This window comes from Podarcis gaigeae (genome assembly GCF_964106915.1).
Source record: "Podarcis gaigeae genome assembly, chromosome: 5".
Taxonomy (NCBI): domain Eukaryota; kingdom Metazoa; phylum Chordata; class Lepidosauria; order Squamata; family Lacertidae; genus Podarcis; species Podarcis gaigeae.
Window position 1 is genome coordinate 95,375,876 of NC_139681.1, and position 20,322 is coordinate 95,396,197.

The window sequence follows — 20,322 nt, forward strand, 5'->3', positions numbered from 1 at the left end:
GCAGACAACTTCTAGGCAAATAATTAGACCTCATTCATATAAGACATCATGGCGTTAAAAATCTGGAATTGGAACATAAATGGAATGAACGAAAAAAAGAAAAGGAACAGAATTGAACAATTTCTAAAAAGAAAGAACTTAGATATCATATGTCTACAAGAGACACATGTAGCAAAGAAACACAAAAGAATCTTAATCAATAAAAGACTGGGAAATGAATTCATAGCGTCAGATAAGGAGAAAAAAAGAGGAGTGATTTTATACATTAGGAAACAAATTGAGGCACAACAAATTTTCAAGGATGAAGAGGGAAGGATGATTGCGGTTCGAATCAACTGGCAGGGAGAAAATCTGATTATTGTTGGGGTTTATGCACCGAACGGAAATAAGACAGAATTCTACAAAGAGCTAGAGGAAAAACTATTGGAACATTTGGATCAGAAAATAATTCTTATGGGGGATATGAATGGAGTGACTTCATTAGAAATGGACAGATGCAGGGAAAGTAAAAGCAAAGAGGGAAGACTACCAAAGTCCTTCTTTTCAATGATTGAGAGTTGCAATTTGATAGACATTTGGCGTCTTAAGCACCCATTAGATAAACAATTTACGTACTATTCCGAACCGAATAAATCAATGTCAAGGATTGACCAGATTTGGATCTCGAGTGAATTGACATCAAGAACCCAATGGATAGAAATTCAGCCGAAAGTAATCTCTGACCATAACCCAATAGAATTTGAACTAAAAAGCTTCGAAGAAAGAACCTACAGATGGAGAATGAAAGATTATCTCCTAGACGACCAGAAAATAGTGGAAAAAGCGCAAAAGGAATTATCAGAATACTTTATAGACAATTGCAACAAAGGTACAAAGAATAAAGTTGTCTGGGATGCCAGTAAGGCAGTAATGAGAGGCTTTTTCATTCAACAAAATTCAATCAAAAATAAAAATAGAGAGAAAGGGAAAAAAGAAATCTTGAAGCAAATTATGGATAATGAACAAAAATTAATTAAGAAACCAAACAATGTGGAGATAAAAGAGAAGATCAAAATTTTACAAGCACAGTTTGCCACTATAATTAATAGAGAAGTGGAGTGGAATATAAAGAAGCTGAGACAAAGGAATTTCGAATTTGCAAATAAATCAGGAAAATGGCTAGCATGGCAACTAAAAAAAAGGAAAGAACAGAACATAATAAATAAGATCATAATAGACGGAGAAGAGGTTACTAATCCGAAGGCGATTAGAAAGGGATTCTTGGAGTATTACCAAAGATTATATAAAAATTCAGAAAGAAATAACTCGAGGAAAGTGGAGAGATACCTGAAGGAGAAAAAGATACAAATGATACCGAATGGGAAAAGAGAGCAGCTGAATACCCCAATTGAGGCAGCAGAGATAAAAGAGGTGATTAAAGAGCTAAAGAGGGGGAAAGCCCCAGGGCCGGATGGATTCACTGCATGTTATTATAAGGAAATGGAACCAATTTTGATAACACCATTGAAGGAGGTGATGAACAATATTCTGAAAGAAGGAGAGATCCCGGAAGAGGCGGCTTTGCCCTGCCGGATCTAAAGCTATATTACGAGGCCTCTTGTCTTTGCTGGACGAAAGAGTGGATTAAATTGGAGAATAACGAGTTGCTGGATCTAGAGGGATTGAACAATAGATTTGGGTGGCACGCCTACCTATGGCACAAAAAAAAGAGAGCCCACAAGGGCTTTGAAAACCACATCTTTCGAGGCCCCTTAATTGAAGTATGGGACAGATATAAAAATCTGCTAGAACCTAGAACACCACGCTGGCTATCACCCCTAGAAGTAAAGAGCATAAAGAGACCAAATAGGGGAAATAGGTGGATAACATATGATCAACTGTTATATAAAGAAGGGGGAAAGTGGAAAATAAAATCGTATGAGCAGGTGAAAGAATATGTAGATGATTGGATGCTCTATTTCCAAATGAATGAGGTGTTTAAAAAAGACGGTAAAGAGCGAGGTTTTATGGAGAAGGAATCGATATTTCAGAAAGAGGTTATAAATAACGATATGAAAAATCTATCTAAAGTGTACAAAATGCTGCTAGACTGGAATCTGGCAGACGAAGAGGTTAAGTCGGTAATGATCAGTTGGGCAAAGGATGTGGGCCATAATATAGAATTCGAAGAATGGGAAAAACTATGGAAAGAGGGTTTAAAATTCACTGCATGTATGACGTTAAAAGAGAACACGATGAAAATGTTCTATAGATGGTATATGACACCGGTGAAATTGGCGAAGATGTATAAGACATGCAATAGGTGCTGGAAGTGTAAGGATAAGGAGGGCACGTTTTATCACATGTGGTGGGGCTGCGGGAAGGTGAAAGACTTCTGGGAAAAAATATATAATGAGTTAAAGAAGATTTTAAAATATACGTTTAGGAAGGAGCCAGAGGTCTTTTTGTTAGGAATGGTGGGAAAGGAGATTAAAAGAGAGGACTGTAAATTTTTTAGATACGCAATTACGGCTGCAAGAATGGTATTGGCCCAGAGATGGAGACAACAGGATATACCGACTGTAGAAGACTGGAGAACAAAATTGCTAGAATATGTAGAGCTAGATAAAATGACAGGGAAGATCAGATACTTAAGAGACCAAAAGTTCATCGGGGACTGGGAGAAATTTGTAGAGTATCTGGATAGCATAAGTAAAGGACAGATGACGCTTAAGGGATTCAAAGAAGCACTGTAAAAAAGCAGCAAGTATTGTCTAAAGGGAATAGGAGGAAAAGAGATAAATAATGTCAATACAAGTTTGAGGAATGCGTAAAGAATGTGATGAACACGGATGATTTACGGGACAGCTGAGGGAAGTTCAAAAGAGAAAGAAGTTAGGAAAACGATATGAAATTATTATATATTTTGTTGTTGTTGTTGTTGTTGTTGTTTTGTTCTGTGTTATGTTCGATGTACTATGTTCAATAATAAAAATTCATTTGATAAAAAAAAAAAAAAAAGAGAGCTGAGAGCAGCTGAGAAGACAGGTGCCGGAGAGCTGTTGATACGTGAGTACAGCTTGGGGCCCTTGGGAGAATAATGGCGGACGGCCACGATTCATACGTAGTCCCATTTGAAAAATTGGACGGCAAAAATTGGCAAGAATGGAGCAGAAGGCTGAAGGCATGGCTGGTAGCGAAGGGGCTGTGGGAGGCTGTTCAGGGACCTCCACTACCCACACCAGCGGCAGGAGCTTCAGCAGCTGAGATTGCAGATGCCCGCAATTCTCAGAGAAGAAATCAGAGAGCCCTGGGAGCTATTGTGCTTAGTTTGGATGGCTCACAGCTGCCTTTGGTAGAGGGGCTGGAGAATGCATGTGAGGCCTATCAAGCGTTGGAAAGGGTGCACCACAGAACCACGGCTGGTGCAAAGATCCACACCACCAGACGCTTGTTTGAGATGAAGTTACGTCCTGGGGATAGCATCAGGAAGCACGTAACTGACATGCTGGCTGTGTTTAACCAGCTAAGACTGTTGCAAGTCAACTTTTCTGAGGAGCTGAAAGTGTACATTTTGCTCAGCTCCCTGGACAAGAGTTATGACAATTTGTGTCTAACTCTGGAATCGATGGATCCCCAAACGTTGACGCTGAATTACGTCACAGGACGCTTATCTGATGAAGAAGAACACCGCCTTAGAGAGGGCAGAGCTGGCACCGGGGGCTCTGGTTGTAAGGGCGGAGCTAAGCCAGCAGAGTGCACGGTTCAGGCTTTTTCCGTTTGTCGTTGTTTCATTTGTAATTCAACTGAACATCTGTGTCGCTTTTGCCCCCACTGGAGCAGAGAGACGAGGCAGGATGTTGTCAAGGTCGCTTCACATGGGAACCAGCCAGGTTTCCATGGCAACCAGCCCGGCAAGGGAGCCAGGCGTGGGAATGCGCAAGGCAGACGTGCTAAAGACAATGAAGAAGCTTATCAGCTGACAGCCAGTCTTGCAATGTTTGGGGACAGCTCTGAGAGAGACACTGAGCTCTGCTTTGTAATCGACTCAGCAGCGAACCGCAACTTGATTCCAGAGACCCCTGCTGTTCAGTTTGCAAATGGGAAAAAAGGAAATGTAACTAATGTTGCAAAAATCTTTCTTTCTGTTTTGCAGGAAGAGTTGGAGGTTTGCACTGTACCAGGGATGCATCACTGTCTTTTATCTGTGCCTTATTTGTTAAAAAAGGGGTTTAAGGTTTCTTTTGAAAATGATACTTGCACAATCTCCAAAGGAGGGAAGCAGCTTGTTAAAGTTGCAAAGGGGCAGAATGATCTCTTTATTCTTAAAACGCCTCTGGAGGGTGAGGGGAAGGTTGAGAGAGCACAAGCCCTGCGTGCTACAGTTCCCACTCATGTTTCATGTGCATGTGTTTGGCACAGGAAGACAGCTCATAGTTCTCTTGAAGCACTACAGGTGCTACCTGAATGCACCAGAGGCTGTAAAATTCAGGAATGTGGAAGTGCCATAGATTGTGAGACTTGCAGACAAGCAAAGGTAAAAGGGTGTAGTTACCCAAAGGTGGAGAGGGTAACCACAAAACCTTTTGAACTTGTGCACATAGATCTGTTGGGTCCCATGAAGGAACCAAGTCTGGGAGGGGCCAGGTTTCTGCTGACGATGCAGGATAGTTTTTCGCAGAACTCCTGGACTCATGCTCTCAAATCCAAGGAAGATGCAGCACAGCTGATTAAAAGTTGGATTGAGGAGATGGAACTAAGGTTCTCCACCAAAGTGCAAGCAGTCACTAGTGACAGAGGTGCGAAGTTTACTGGGTCTGCTTTGCAGAAGTTCTTTCACCAGAAAGGGATACGTCACAAGGTGACTTCTCCTAAAGAGAGGGGGGTGGCAAAGCTCAGGAGTGAGGCTCTGGTTAAGGCTGCACAGGTGATGCTGTCAGACTCTGGGTTACCTTCAAGTTTTTGGATGGAGGCAATTAAATATGTGAGCTTCACCTGGAATCGAATCTACAATTCAGTGGTAGGTGACACACCTTATTTCATGTTGCATGGCAGGAAACCCCAGATTCACTTTCTGCGTTCTTTTGGGTCTGTTGCATCTGTGCCGGTGCCTGAGGCTTTGCGAGGGCCAGGTGAACCCAAATTCCAGAAAATGATCTTATGTGGGTATGAGCCGGTTTCTAAAGCATGGAAGTTTGCGTACCCATAAGGTGATCAGAGTAAGCTGCTGATCAGTAAACACACTGAATTCTATGAGCAGGATGAAAGGTCAAAGACTCCTGCAAAGCGCGATGTTCTCTCAGAATGTCTTTCTGATTCAGAGCAGGAAGGTTCTGATGAGGAGGAAGGAGAGGCTGAGTCTGCTGATGACGATCAGCTCACTGACCAAAGTCAGGAACAGGATGGGGCATTTCCACAAGTTGTTAAAAGAGAGCCCAAGAGTGAGCCTAGTTCTCCTGTTAGCGTAATGCAGAGGATTCGAAAACGCTTTAAGTCAGAGGGGGAATCCCGTGATGGAGAGGACACACCTGCTGGCCACAGTGAGTCAGAGGAAATACCTGAGTTTGTGCCCAGGAGGTCCAGTCGCACAACGAAGGGTATTCCACCTGAGAGGTATCAGGCCACAGGTGCGTTGGGTAAGTTTCGCACAGTGCGAATCTGAGAGTTGTGAGGATGTTCCACAGATGCCTGACAGGAACGCCAGGAGAGGGCGCAAGGCATTGGGGAAGGGATTGATCTCACAGAGGTCTGCAAAGGTACATCCACAGGTCTCGTCAGAATGCTCGGCAAGAGTGGGTGTTGGGATTCAGAACTTACAGGGTTAAGATGTTCTGAGTGACGCCTCACATTCTGATGTCAGGTTTGGAAGGTGGGAGGAGTTTTTCCTTACTGTTCTGTGTGTCTTCGAGAGAGACAGCAGCCATAGCCATGAGTGCTAGAAGTCCGGGAGAGTCTATCTGAGAAATGCTGAGTTGTAAATATTCTGCTGCAATAAAGGACTGATAAATAAACACACAAACGCTTCGTGTGTTTGCATGGATCTGAAGCAACAGCCTTTCCGCTGTATTTTACTCTGCAAGGCGAAACCGGAGAGACGCAGATCGGCGCAGCTTGGCTGAGGACCGCTATAAACTGCAGCTAATTGGGGTTGTAAACCAATTAGTCAAGCTTAATTATCTAAGAGATCCATGCACACATTCTTGTGTACACAGTGGTGGCTGCTGGTGCTGCATTTGAGAATCTGTGGGTTGGGGTAATAATCCAACACTGGCAGGTGATGAGGGATCCAAAAGAATCTCTCTGGCAGCAGATATTCAAAATGTGCATTACGTATCACTAAACATATTTAACCATTCTTTGGTCACCATAGAGTATTCAAAGATTGTTCCAAGGAGGCAAGATGAAAAAATATTTTGACCTTTCTAGTGTAGGAATAAATGAGGTAGGAGTTTGAAGTCATATTTAGTTTAGGAACATTTTCTTTAGAATTTGTTTGGTCCCCTGCTGCTGAAAGTGAAAGTGCACCCTCTTGCTATGCATTGTAATGTGTAATGAAACAGCTGCTACAATCCACTTGGTGAGTTAGCCATTCATACTATTTGGGCATTCTTTGAGAGCCAGTGTGGTGTAGTGGTTAAGAGCGATAGACTCGTAATCTGGGGAACCGAGTTCGCGTCTCCGCTCCTCCACATGCGGCTGCTGGGTGACCTTGGGCTAGTCACACTTCTTTGAAGTCTCTCAGCCTCACTCAACTCACAGAGTGCTTTTTGTGGGGGAGAAAGGGAAAGGAGAATGTTAGCCGCTTTGAGACTCCTTCGGGGAGTGATAAAGCAGGATATCAAAACCAAACTCTTCATTCTCACTGTTTGGGCACCACAGGCAACATTTCAGTGGTGAGTATGTTCCCATGAGGTATAACAGGGTTTTCAAACGTTTTTGCCCACTGCCCTGTTGGATCCATCAACTGATCTGCAGTGCCCACTACCCTAATAAAAAAACACTATTCAGAATAGTGGTTTGCACAACTCACTAAGAAAAATAATAATCCAATAAATCTGGGGAAAAGTAACTCAATGTCGTTTTCAACTGAGATTCAGGGAAAAAAATTGGTGTCCTTGGAAGAGATTAGTTTTCACTTATAACAGGGAACATAACGATTCCTTAGATGAGCAGCATTCAGTTTCAAAGCAGATACTTACTTTCTCCATCTGAAGCAGATAGAAATCAATGAAATCCTGTGGCTCATGCAGAGACTGATTCTCCTTATGCTTCTCTATCTCCTCCTTTGCAAATGAAAGCACCATCTCTGTGCAGGACAAGGCCTTCTTGTGGGGCCCTGGGAGATGTTTCATGAGCCATGGAAACATTTCATAAAGCTAAAGGAAAGATAGCAGAAATATTGCCATTACCATGAGGAAGCTTGGTCATGTAGTTCATGAGTCAATTCATTTGAATTAGTACTTAAAACATGACCCAAATTATTCTTCAGAGCTAGCACATTGGTTTGAGTCTTCCTGAGAAGAAGGTAGGAGTCTGTAGCTTCTCTTGAATCTCACAATGACTGGTTCTGGGAAATATCTCTAGCCGAATATGTGAAAGAAAACTAGGGTCAAAGTATTTTTCTAGCTCCCATGCTTCATTCAAAACTGGGCACAATCCCAGGCCATTTGTTGGGAGGTTGGGGGTTGCTGACATTCAAGTCAGTTCACATTTAAGAGTGAATTTGCCTAATATTCAAATTGAAACACAGCCAGCCTTTGAAATGTGCAATCCTCCAAATCTTGCAATGCAGTTTTTAAATTTTTCTTCCTTTTCTTTTCCTTTATTTCTTTCTTAAATTCCCCAGTTCCCCAGTCAAGCAATGCCCATCTCTTCCTTCAAAAAATCAAACAAAGGTGAGGGCTGTTTGCTAGTTCTGTTGGATCTCTCAGCAGCCTTTGACACCATTGTCCATAATATCCTTCTGGACCATCTAGAGGGGCTGGGAGCTCGTGGCAGTTATACAGTGGTTCTGCTCCCTTCTCCTGGGCTGTGTCAAGAAAGTGGTGTTGGGGGGTGAGTGTTTAGACCCCTGGGCTCTCACTTGTGGGGTGCCTCAGAGTTCCATCCTCTCCCCCATGCTTTTTAATATCTACATGCAGCCGCTGGGAGAGATCATCAAGGGGTTTGGGCTGGGTGTTCATCAGTATGCAGATGACACCAAGTTCTACCTCTCTTTTAAATCAGAACCAGCGAATATGGTGTAGGTCCTGTGTGAGTGCCTGGAGGTGGTTGGAGGATGGATGGCGGCTAACAGATTGAGGTTGAATCCTGACAAGACAGAAGTACTGTTTTAGGGGACAGGGGCGGGCAGGTGTGGGGGACTCCCTATGTCTGAATGGGGAAACTGTGCCCCTGAAGGACCAGGTGCGCAATCTGGGAGTCATTTTGGACCCACAGCTGTCCATGGAGGCATACGTTAATTCTGTTGGCTTCTGCTCGCTGCTGCATTGCTCCTTTTTGGTAACAAATTCTGTGTTCAGGGCGGCTGTCTACCAGATCCACCTGGTGCGCAGGCTGAGACCCTACCTGTCTGCGGACTGTTTTGCCAGGGTGGTGCATGCTCCAGTTATCTCCTGCTTGGACTACTGCAATGTGCTCTACATGGGGCTACCTTTGAAGGTGACCCGGAATTGCAATTAATCCAGAATGTGGCAGCTAGACTGGTGACTAGGAGTGTCTGCCGGGACCACAGTTTTAAATATTCAATTCCGTATTGTTTTAACACTTGATTGGAAGCCCCCCAATGGGGGAACTCAGCCAGATGGACAGGGTATAAATAATAAATTATTATTATTATTATTATTAAACCTTTAAGAAGGGAGTTTTTCTCTTTCCTAGTTTTCTCATGAAAGATAAATTACTTACATTTTCTGAATACACCTCTCTAGCAAACACTTCAGAGGTTGGGTCTCTTCCATTGCCTTTCCTTACAAGAACTTTGTTCCCAATAATAAATAATATTAAATAAGACAAATACATATCCTGGGTTTGCATCATGGCAATCTGAGGTGAGAGGGCAGAGAAAAGAGCCGATCCCCATATAAATAAATGCTACCCAAGAGGTCTCAGAGTAATGAGAAGGAGGAGGCAAGGAAGAGGCAGGAGAAAGAGAAGGGGGGGGGCAATGGCTAATTCATTTCTGCATACCAAGGTTTGAATGGGACATTTAAAGCAGAATGTGGTGAATTTGACAAGGCTCTGGGTGAAATTTATCAGGAGGAGGGAGGCAAAGCGTGCCTCTCAACACAGGTCCGCTTGAGATTTTGTTTGGCAAGTAAAAAAAAATATTATTTTAACAGAAGCCGGTGAGGGAGGGATATGGAGCACAGTAGAATGGAAAGGAGAAGTGTTATTAAAGTTTGCCTTTTTGTGACTCGTTGCAGCCAGCAGAAGAAAAGGGGACAGGGAAACACATTACAGCATGGGTAGGCAAACTAAGGCCCAGGGGCTGGATCTAGCCCAATTGCCTTCTAAATCCGGCCCGCCGACGGTCTGCGAATCAGCGTGTTTTTACATGACTGGAATGTGTATTTTTATTTAAAATGCATTTCTGGGTTATTTCTGGGGCATAGGAATTCATTCTTTTTTCCATTTTTCCCCAAAATATAGTTGAACCCCGAATAAGGTCTGAGGGACAGTGGACCAGCCCCCTGCTGATAAAGTTTGCTGACCCCTGCATTACAGAGAAAGAAAAGGGGGGTCATCTGATGTCTTACCTCCCCATGGCTCCAACATCATGAGGGAGCCTGTCATAATAGCATCTGGTCACATCCAGGGCCACCAGCTGCCTGGCTCCACCCACGCTTTGCCAGTGTAATTCCCTTCCGGAGAAAATTATTTTGTTCACTTCTGCTCATTTATGTGGGCTGTAGATGACTTGTTCTGAAGGCCATTGTTCCATTTCTAGCCTGTCTTTCCTCCAAAGAGTCCCAACTTGTGGACCTAGTTTCATTACTCTCTCTTTTATCTTCATGGTAAGAAATTGATTAGGCTGTAAAATAGCCCTTATCTCAGATTAGATTTAAACCTCATCTCACTTCTCCAACACTCTATGCTCTATCATAATGGAATCCAGAATGCTGAATGGGAAATGTAAAGCCCCTGAGAGACTTCTCTGAATCAGCAGGAATGAAAATGACTACTCACAGCATGAATGAAGCTTCCTATAAATTTTAGGGGGAAATCTATGGCTTCTATCAGCTTCTGGAACCTTTCATCTTCAAGAGCAAACCGGTGCCCAAAAACCACAGCACATATCACGTTGGAGACTGAATTAGTGATGGGCAAGGAGGGGTCAAGTGGTTGTCCTGCAAAATAAAGTCATACTAATGTGAGTTCAGCTGCTCCTGTTCATACTGAGAGTGGGATTTCATGGTGGCCAAGAGAAACTGCTGGGATCTCCATTAGGAACCAAGAAAACATATCACATTCCTTTCTAAAATGGACAGAGGTAGTACACAAATATATCTTCATATGCCAGCTCAGCACCATCACCCCTCATCACATACCCTTTGAACGTGCAAAAACCTCCACAAGCTGATGAGCCTCCTCTGCTACTTGGTGCTCCATGCCTTTCTTCCCCAGTCCCAGCTTCCGCAGAGTAACTACACCAAAGCGTCTCTGTTGCCTCCAGGTGTGACCATTTGAAAATAGAATACCTATGGAAAATCAGTGAGAAATTCTTCCTTACAGAAATTAATGTTACAATTAAGTTACCAGCCAAGAAGAAACTTTGTTTACTGAGGTTCATGCCCTTGAATGTGGAAGCTATTCAGTATCTCTGAGGCAAACAATTACAAGACAATGCAAAGTCTGCCTCAGTGTATTTTGCGGGTATCTCAGCAGAAAGAGCGGAGAGTTCAACATCTTCATCCAGCACTGAGAGCCAGGACAGTCAATGCATTGCAACTGCAACAGGAAACAAGCTTCTACCTGCAGTTCAATCTAACCACAGTATAGTACAATTCTGACTTCCATAAAGCACTTGTTAGAGTATAATGGAAATTAATAGACCCACATTAGCCATGCCCATTAATTTCAGTGGGTCTTCTCTGATAAGAACTGGCACTGCATAGAACCCTCTTTTCCTGTTAAGTACAACATTAATAAGGGATGTGGATGGCCCTGTGGGTTAAACAACAGACCCTAGGACTTGCTGATCAGAAGGTCGGTTCGAATCCCCGTGTCGTGGTGAGCTCCCGTTGCTCGGTCCCAGCTCCTGCCAACCTAGCAGTTCGAAAGCACGTCAAATAGGTACTGTTCGGGCAGGAAGGTAAACAGCGTTTCCATGCACTGCTCTAGTTCGCCAGAAGCGGCTTAGTCATGCTGGCCACATGTCCCAGAAGCTGTACGCCGGCTCCCTCGGCCAGTAAAGCGAGATGAGAGCCACAACCCCAGAGTCGGTCACATCTGGACCTAATGGTCAGGGGTCCCTTTACCTTTACAAAACATTAATAGAAAACCTTTGTTCTCTTTTTCCAGACATGCGCATTAATTTCAGTGGGTCTTCTCTGATAAGAACTGGCACTGCATAGAACCCCTATTTCCTGTTCAGTACAACAATAATAGAAAACCTTTGTTCTCTATTTCCAGACAGCCACTTAAATGTTTTCTTCGGGGAAAGTACCAGCAGAAATTCTCATTCTTCGCTACTTACCTTTTCCTTTTGCTATAGTCATAAGGAAAGGAGTCTGTAGTCGGTCTTCAAATTCTTCAGAGTGGTCAATGAGCGCTTCTTTCACTGCTTGGAATCCAGACAGTATTATGAAGGGTTGATATCCTGCCCAAAGGGTGTAAATGTTTCCATATTGCTTTGCCATCTACCATTTGGGTCAAAAGAGAGAACAGGAATGCTATGTTCAGATAGTTATTTCAACCTAATATGTGAACTTCAGCCTTCCTCATCTCTTAAGCATCTCGCTATATTTTCCTCTCTTGCCAGCATCTCCTTTTCTTTCGTTAGATCCTTCCTTCATTCCAACCCATTTGTTTTACTCCCTCCTGCTTGTTTTTTCCCTGCGTGGGATCAGAGCAGCAGAGAGGCACTTCATAGTCTCCAGCCATCTGGTGACAGGCAACTAGATGAGCCAACCATTGCGAGAGGCTTCTTCATCATCACCATAAAAACATGTTGTGCAAGGATGTGGAAACTGGAGCCCACCAGATACTGTTGGACTGCAACTCCCATCATCCCTGACCATTGGCCATGCTGGTTGGGGCATTGAAATTTTTGGGGAAGGTTACCCAAAGTTTTTGAGCTTTTTTTAGGCCAGGTAGTCCAAAGTTGTTGAACCACCATACAAATATGTGGTAAGGAATTAAGAAGGGGATGGAATTAAGTGGTAAGGAATTAAGCAATACCTGTCTGAATAATTTGGCTTACAAATGTATTAAATGAACAAACAAATTAAATATTGTCTCGTGTCTTCCCTGGCTACATACAAGCTACAAAAGTCCCATGGCTTTCCTGGGAATAGATAATGATCTCCTGCTACACTGCCAAGTGAACTTGGTGTCCATCCATCTGTTGGAAGAGGAGAAGTGCATAGCATTCTGGGCCATGTTGCATCACACATGGGAAGAGTGGGAGGACAAGCTCCAGAGTATATTGCAATAAACTATTTCATCAGCTGTGTGGTGTCTTTCAGATTTAAGCATCCTTCATCCTGCAGATACAAACAATTTTTTGCATTTTCTCTATGATAATTTTTGACTAGTAAGTGGTAGCAGGATCAGCCTGTGCATCCTTCCTGTCTCAGTGCCATTATTTTACAGCTGCAGCTGGTGCTTTCAAATGACTCTCTGATGCTGATTTCACAGACCTGGCCTTTTGCTCTTGCTGGGAGTATTACCTGGAGATTAACATTTACTGCAGAGATGCAATTTGCTATATTAGTCTTTGAATTGCTTTTTTAAAAAAGTGTTTGTATTTCCAATGAACAAGATGAAGACTTTTCCAGGCTTAACATCTTGAATAGCATATGCAGGTCTGCAACAGATACAAATAAGTGCTGCCATGAATGAATGCAGAGTGATCTTTGTGCTCACTCTTTTTAAACTGTATTTTCTTATGTGTTTGTGATCAGTGCTGTGGGGTTTCTTTTTATATATTATGTTCATATACACCAGAAGTGATGGCTCTAGAAGATTTGAAAGAATGGAGGCAAACATTTTTAATGTTAATTCTCTGTTTGGTTATAAACATATGCCAAGGAAGCACATAACATGTAACAGTATACACAGTGGCATATGAAGAAAGGGACAGAGGGGGTGGGTTGCCCCGTGTGCCACCTTGGAGGGTGCCAAGATGGGCGACTCCCTCCAAATCGGGCTGTCTAATTGGGCTGCTGGGCGGTTCGCCTTGCCCTGCCCCTCGTCATACCGCCCCGGGTGACGAAGAGGGTTCCTCCACCACTGACTATGCAATAACTTACCTATTCAATTGTGATATAGAAAAAATAGGGGTGGTTGGTTTTGGCTGCCCAATTCCCCAAGGGACTGAGTCCCCTAAGTCCATGATGGGTAAGAGATGAATGGATGGAGGGAGGGTGCAGTGAAAGCAAGGCAGATCTTTATTTTTCCCGTTGCAACAGAGTTACCTCCACACCTTGTAAGGAGACAAGAGAGACCCAGAACCAAAAAGAAACATCTCTCTTAAGGATTTGCATTTTGGCATGGAGACGGAGGACATACCCTCTACAAACAGTCAGAAATTACATTACATACAAGATGGGGTTACTGTGGTTACTGCCCACCGGACGGAGGAGAGGCCTTGCTATAGGAGAGGAATCCCTTCAGGAACTTCCCTTGACTGCTGTCTGCCTACGTGTTCTCAGGCAAGGGGAATTAAGGCGGTAGAGGAAATACTGAGAATCTTTTGGAGAGCCAAGATGACTTTTGGATTGCTCTCCTGTACTATTTTAGACATGTGGTTTATATGCTTACGTATGTGTGTTTACCTTGTTCAATTATCAACATTTATTCTATTTTTTAGACCTTGGAATTCCTATAACAATTGGTAATTTCTGAATGCACATTTTCAACTTTTGTGTGGTTTTATACTCATGCCCTTGTACGTAACACAGCAGCAGTGCCTGGAATGAACAAATTCAGATTACCTAGTACACTGAATTTATTAAAAAATATATGTTTATTTTGTATAATTTTTCATTTATTAAATTTTTATTTAGCCACTTTTTCTTGACCTTACTACACATGAAAGTAGTTTATAAAAAATTCTGTGTGACCTGAATATGAATGACGCTTCTCTCGTAATGGAACATTGGGGGATTTTTAATTAAATTCAGTTTCAGTAAATGTAGGGGTTTCATCACATTTTATTCTGTGCTTGGTTGTGGCCATGACATTTACTGTTTTAACCCTTACTATTGTTTAAGCTTTAATATCATAGTTGTTAAGGGGAATAGATAAAACAATTGTTCATATTAGACTGAGTTAGAAATAAGTACCTTAATGAAAGTATCATTACGAAGCTTCACCCCAATCCGCCACACGCCTCCAATGAGAGGAAGCTGGAGAGGTCCAGGAGGATAGTGCCTATTTGACCAGAGCTGTTTCAGGAAGTGCAGACTCAGAAGAACCACCAGCAGAACAATAAAAAATGCCCCTATTTCCATCCTCCTCTTGCTTTCTCTTTCTCTTTCTCCTGAATACTTTCTAGGATTCCTGGTTAAGTTCAACACTCTTTCTCTAAGGAGATCTTGCTTTCCTCAGAGAAATCAACATTCCTCTCGCTTTATATACTCTCTTATTAAAAAGGAATAAGTGTTCTGACACCATGTCCAAGCAGCCTTGATGTGATCCCAAGTCATGTGCTACAGTCAAAAACTATAATCATTTTTCATGTGTCACTCAGATGAGAGGAAGTCTGATTAATATAAATTGCAATTAGAATTTTGGCTAGTGTAAGACTGATTTGTGCCAGAAACAATGGGAAAATATGTACCATACATTCATGAAATAAAATTACATATTGAAAAGGCCCGGTGCAAATGCCCATAGGAAGCCCTCAGCCAGGACCTCATGGCAATAGCCCTTAAGATAGCTATTAATGATAAATTAACACATGCTATTAAGGTAAGACGGGGAATATGCAGGAGACACGGAAGGTGTTTGTAGAATGTGTGCTGCTAAAACAGAAAGGGTCAAACTATCACAAGAGGTGTTTAAATTTTGGGAGGTTGGATAGTTACAATGGAATGGTCTTGGGGGTTGAGTGCACATTTTTATTCTTATTTATTTATTATCACTTTGTCAAAATAAATTATTATTATTATTATTATTATTATTATTATTATTATTATTATTATTGCTATTACTGTTATTAAGTCAGTAGTACAAATGAGAAAAGCTTACTAGCAGCACTTCACACAGATGGAGGTAGCTTTTCCAAGGCCTGTACTTGTGAGTGTCTGGCTGATATATCTAGCTATGCTATCAAAACCTTCATTGATCCCTGGCAAAGGGACTTCTGACCATAACACATATGCTTGACTCACGCCCTTTCTGGTTCATTAAGTTCAAGTGAGGACCAATACAACATTTCTGCAGCATTAAACTATGGAATTTGCTCCCAGAAGATGTAGTGATTCCAATCAACTTGGATAGCTCAGAAAGAGAATCAGATAGGTTCATGGAGGGTAAAGCTATCAATGGGTACAAACCACAAGGGCTGTGTTCTGCCTACACTGTGGCTATGGATATCACTTTCTGGAAATTGTAAGTGAGGAGAGTGCTGTTGCGTTCAGTTTCCTGTTTGGAGGCTTCCCACAGACATCTGGAGGACTAGACGGGTCCTATCTTGCCTGGTCCAGCAGAGTTCCTCTTATGCCTTCATACTTTTATTAAGAAACAGCAAAAATAAATGTGCAAGCAACTGACACCTTCACATGGCCAACAGCATGCTGCCATCCGGTTTGAATATTGTGAGATGGGTTTTACACTAAAAGGGGAAAAGTGTCTGTTTTAAGCAATGACAGAAGTTTGAGTAAAGTAGGACTAGAGGGACACTGAGAGGAAAATGGTGCTTTTAAAAAAAATCAGAGGTTTGCATTGCAACGGGGAATAGCACAGAGTTTATAAGGATGGGGATGTGTTGTAGTCCCAAGTAAAGGCTCTTGATTGAGTTCTTTCACTCCTTCTGGCAGCTGGAAGTTGAATGTTCTCAGCAGGCTGGTCAGGAAGATGAAGATTTCGATCTTTGCCAGCTGCATTCCCAAACAAATGCGAGCCCCTGAAGAGGAGACATGAGAAATTAATAATTGGGAAAGTAATAATAAACTGAGTAATATTTTACATTTCAGTGTCAATTACTTCACAGCTATAAAACATGCTGTACTGTATAATACTTTGGACAACTAGACATAGTTAGGAAAGTGAAATAATGATGAAGAAGAAGAAGAAGAAGAAGAAGAAGAAGAAGAAGAAGAAGAAGAAGAAGAATTTATACCCTGCCCATCTGTCTGGGTTTCCCCAGCCACTCTGGGCAGCATCCAACCGAATATTAAAAACATGATATAGCATTAAACATTAGAAACTTCCCCAAATAGGGCTTCCTTCAGATGTCTCCTAAAAGTATTATAGTTGCTTATTTCCTTGACATCTGCTGGAAGGGCGTTCCACAGGGCAGGCATCACTGCCGAGAAGGCCCTCTGCCTGGTTCCCTGTAACCTCACATCTTGCAGTGTGGGAACTGCAAGAAGGCCCTTGGAGCTGGACCTCAGTGTCCGGACTGAAGGATGGTGGTGAGGACGCTCCTTCAGGTATACTGGGCCAAGACCCTTTAGGGCTTTAAAGGTCAGCACCAACACTCGGAAACAGAGTGGGAGCCAATGTAGGTCTTTCAGGACCAGTGTTATATGGTCTCGGCGGCCAGTCCCAGTCACCAGTCTGGCTGCCGCATTCTGGATTAATTGCAGTTTCCAAGTCACCTTCAAATGTAGCCCCACGTAGAGCGCATCGCAGTAGTCCAAGGGGGAGATAACTAGAGCATGCACCACTCTGGTGAGACAGTCTGTGGGCTGGTAGGGTCCAGGAGTCCTCCACACCCACCCGCCCCCTGTCCCCCAAGAACAGTACTTCTGTCTTGTCACGGTTCAACCTCAATCTGCAGACTCAATTCTGAGTATAGTTTCATAGCAGGCTAAATTATATTCCATGAAAAGAGGTGGGGGAGCTTTAGCCTTGTCACCTGAAAAGAAATTGGATGCCTCCAGCAGTGACGTGTGACAGGGAGCAACCCTGGTGCTGGCAGTGTTACCTCTCTCAGGGACAGGACAATGGGGTGGCAAGTGTGAAGTGTGAACCCCATAAGGGTTTGGGTACCTGTGAGTCCAAAATCAGCCACCCAGAAATTCCCTAAGTTATCAACAGCCTTGCCCCATCCTGCTGACCAGCAGTGCCACTCCTGCCAAGGGGATATTGCATCCATTCTGCCCTACTCTCTTGCTGCTGATGATGTCATTTCCTGGAAGCCAACCAATAAGCATGTCTATAGACCACAACTCAGCTTGGACTTTTGCATTCACCTGCACCAAATGGCAGATATTCTTCTCTGTCCACAAATTGTCCATTCTTGTCCAAGAAATGATTCGGGTTGAACTCTGCAGGAGTCTCCCATCGTGTTGGATCAAGAAGAACAGAGCGCAGATCAAAAAGAATGGCAGTCCCCTGCAAAGAAGAAAGAATTAACTTGGAATGCATTCAGATCAACACATTCCAGGATTCTCCCTCACTGTCCCAGGACGAATCTTTGCAGAGTTCAAGCTGAATGGAGTTTTGGGGGGACAGGTGGGTATTTAACAATGGCCATATTCATCCTCAACTTCTTTCTATTTAAGAAAAATATTTCTATACAGAAACACAGCAGGGCCTCCCCCAACACCTGTTTCAGAAAGGCCCCGCTGAGACCTTTGGCCACTGCATGCTCCTCTGAGGTGCCACATGGCCCCAGGAATAGCACTAGTGAAACATGTCTGCAGGTGGAACTCCTGTTTTAGACTACACAGAAAGTTCCTGCATGGCTGGGGGCATCTCTGAATATGCAACCTACTCATAGACTCTTGGGATACAGGCGTGCAGTTGTATCACTCTTCTTTACCTTGGGAAAGAGAAAGCCACGCATCTTCACATCCTTTGTACATTGCCTAGGAGCCCCCATAAATAAGGCATATTTAAAGCGCTGCATTTCATGAATAACAGCATTGGTGTAGGGCAGTTTCTTCTTATCTTGATAGCAGATTGTGTGAGAAGAACCTAAAGCATCTTCTATTTCCTTGTGGACTTTATCTGAAGAAAATTACGGAAACAAAAGTTTTATTTTGAATATATAAACTTCATTCTCCCCCCAGTACTTGGCATGGACAGTGTTAAAGGGCTAGAGCGGTAGCCAGAAGATCAAATGGAAAAAAGATAATCCAAAGTTTGTTTTGTTTAAAGGGAACTGCATAACAAGGAAGATTAGGAGCCTCACCAATTGTTGGGATGGATCTACACACAGGGGGGGACTGGGACCACTATAAATAAGTCAGTAATTAAATCGTTATAACAAAAGAAAGAAAAAGCTATGTAAAAATTGCATAGAAATTTCTTTTAGTCTCTGGCGCCATCTGGTGTTGCATAAAAAAATGAGCAATTTATAAAAGTAAATGGACTGCAAAAAAAATTACAAGACAAGAGGTTGAGAAGGCAATAAATCAGATGCAGCTTGGCAAAGCCCCAGGCCCAGATGGTTTGTCAGCAAAGTATTATAAGACTTTGAAAGACTGGCTCCTTTAGCCGCTGATGGACGTAAGCTGATGATAAGTTCAACATGAGTCAACAGTATGATGCAACAGCAAAAAAGGCCAATGCTATTCTAGGCTGCATCAGCAGAAGTGTTGTTGTTGTTGTTGCTGCTGCTGCTGCTGTTAATTGAATTTATATACCGCCCTATACCTGGGTGTCTCAGGGTAGTTCACCGAATAAGAAGTATAGGGCAGTCATAGTCCTACTCTCTTCTGCCTAGATCAGACCACACTTGGAGTCCTCTGTCCAGTTTTGGGCACCCAGGTTTAAAAAGGAAATTTACACATTGGAATGTGTGCAGAGGAAGGCAACCAAAATGAAGGGTCTAGAAACCAAGCCTTATAAGGAACAGTTGAGGGAGCTGGGTGTGTTTAGCCTAGAAAAGAGGAGAGATGATAGCCATCTTCAAATACAGTGGTACCTCGGGTTACAGATGCTTCAGATTGTAGACGCTTCAGGTTACGGATTCTGCTAACCCAGAAATAGTACCTCAGGTTAAGAACTTTGCTTCAGGATGTGAACAGAAATTGGGTGGCGGTGACAACGCAGCGGCAGCTGGAGGCCCCATTAGCTAAAGTGGTGCCTCAGGTTAAGAACAGTTTCAGGTTAAGAACAGACCTCCAGAACGAATTAAGTTCTTAACCCAAGGTACCACTGTACTTTAAGGGCCATCACATGGAAGACGGAGCAAGCTTGTTTTCTCCTGCTCCGGAGGGTAGGACTCGAACCCATGGTTTCAAGTTACAAGAAAAGAGATTCCACTAAACATCAGGAAGAACTTTCTGACAGCAAGAGCTGTTAGACAGTGGAACAGTCTTCCACAGGAGTTGGTGGGCTTTCCTTCCTTGGAGGTTTTTGAGCAGAGGCTGGATGTCAATCATTTTCACGATTGACATTTATGGATATCTGTCATGGATGCTTTAGTTGAGATTCTTGCTTTGCAGGGGGTTGGACTAGATGACCCTACGGTCTAGTCTGTGGCTGAGGCATTGCTTTTGGTAACATAGGGAGCTGCCTCATGCCTAGGGGTGTCCAGCTTTCTTGGGGAGGGTGGCTCTCATTGACAGATTTCAATTTCAATGTTGGGGGGTTGACAAAAAAATTGTGCACCGGGTACCTCTTGACCTTGCTATGCCTCTGGTTCTTGGTATGGCATGAGAATGTTCTCTCAACGTCCAAAGCATTCAGAGAGAAAGGAAGAAGTAACCCTGAATTTCATGTTGTTGATACATTATAAAAACTGAATGTGCTTCGTAAAGAAGAATGAATCTGGTACCGTGAAAGACAGAAGGGGATATGTATGGTCCTGGCTGAATATTGGGAGGGGGTATATTAAGGATAACATCTTAAAGTTTCACAGGTATAAGGTTCACCCTCCTCCAGTACTTAGTAGGGATAGTGTTAAAGGGGACAGAGCAGTAGCAGGAAGATTCAGTCTGGGAAAATGGATATTGTCAAGCTTTCTTTCTTTTCTTTTCTTTTTTCCTTAAAGGAGCA

At 43.0% G+C, this 20,322-nt stretch overlaps 2 protein-coding genes and 1 long non-coding RNA gene across 5 annotated transcripts in view; 1 reads left to right on the plus strand and 2 right to left on the minus strand.

Moving 5' to 3' along the window:
- The window catches only part of LOC310845136, a 60,449-nt gene extending 53,277 nt beyond the window's left edge, over positions 1–7,172 (plus strand). Inside the window, exon 3 of the long non-coding RNA XR_014564501.1 lies at positions 6,859–7,172. This is a non-coding gene — a long non-coding RNA (uncharacterized lncRNA). The remainder of the gene's footprint in view (positions 1–6,858) is intronic.
- Positions 1–14,764, minus strand: part of LOC310844906 (cytochrome P450 2J5-like) — a 36,631-nt gene extending 21,867 nt beyond the window's left edge. Inside the window, exons 1-5 of the mRNA XM_083739653.1 lie at positions 14,490–14,764; positions 11,678–11,840; positions 10,530–10,679; positions 10,168–10,328; positions 7,179–7,355 (exon numbers count right to left, since the gene is read on the minus strand). Of these exons, the coding sequence (XP_083595779.1) occupies positions 7,179–7,355; positions 10,168–10,328; positions 10,530–10,679; positions 11,678–11,840; positions 14,490–14,657 (819 nt within the window). The 5' untranslated portion in view covers positions 14,658–14,764. The remainder of the gene's footprint in view (positions 1–7,178; positions 7,356–10,167; positions 10,329–10,529; positions 10,680–11,677; positions 11,841–14,489) is intronic.
- Positions 14,765–16,050: 1,286 nt separating this feature from the next.
- LOC310844892 (cytochrome P450 2J5-like) overlaps positions 16,051–20,322 on the minus strand; it is a 92,488-nt gene continuing 88,216 nt past the window's right edge. For all 3 annotated transcript variants that reach the window (XM_083739629.1, XM_083739627.1, XM_083739628.1), the window contains 3 exons: positions 18,140–18,327; positions 17,568–17,709; positions 16,051–16,273 (listed from right to left, as the gene is read on the minus strand). In XM_083739629.1, the coding sequence (XP_083595755.1) occupies positions 16,080–16,273; positions 17,568–17,709; positions 18,140–18,327 (524 nt within the window). In that variant the 3' untranslated portion in view covers positions 16,051–16,079. The remainder of the gene's footprint in view (positions 16,274–17,567; positions 17,710–18,139; positions 18,328–20,322) is intronic.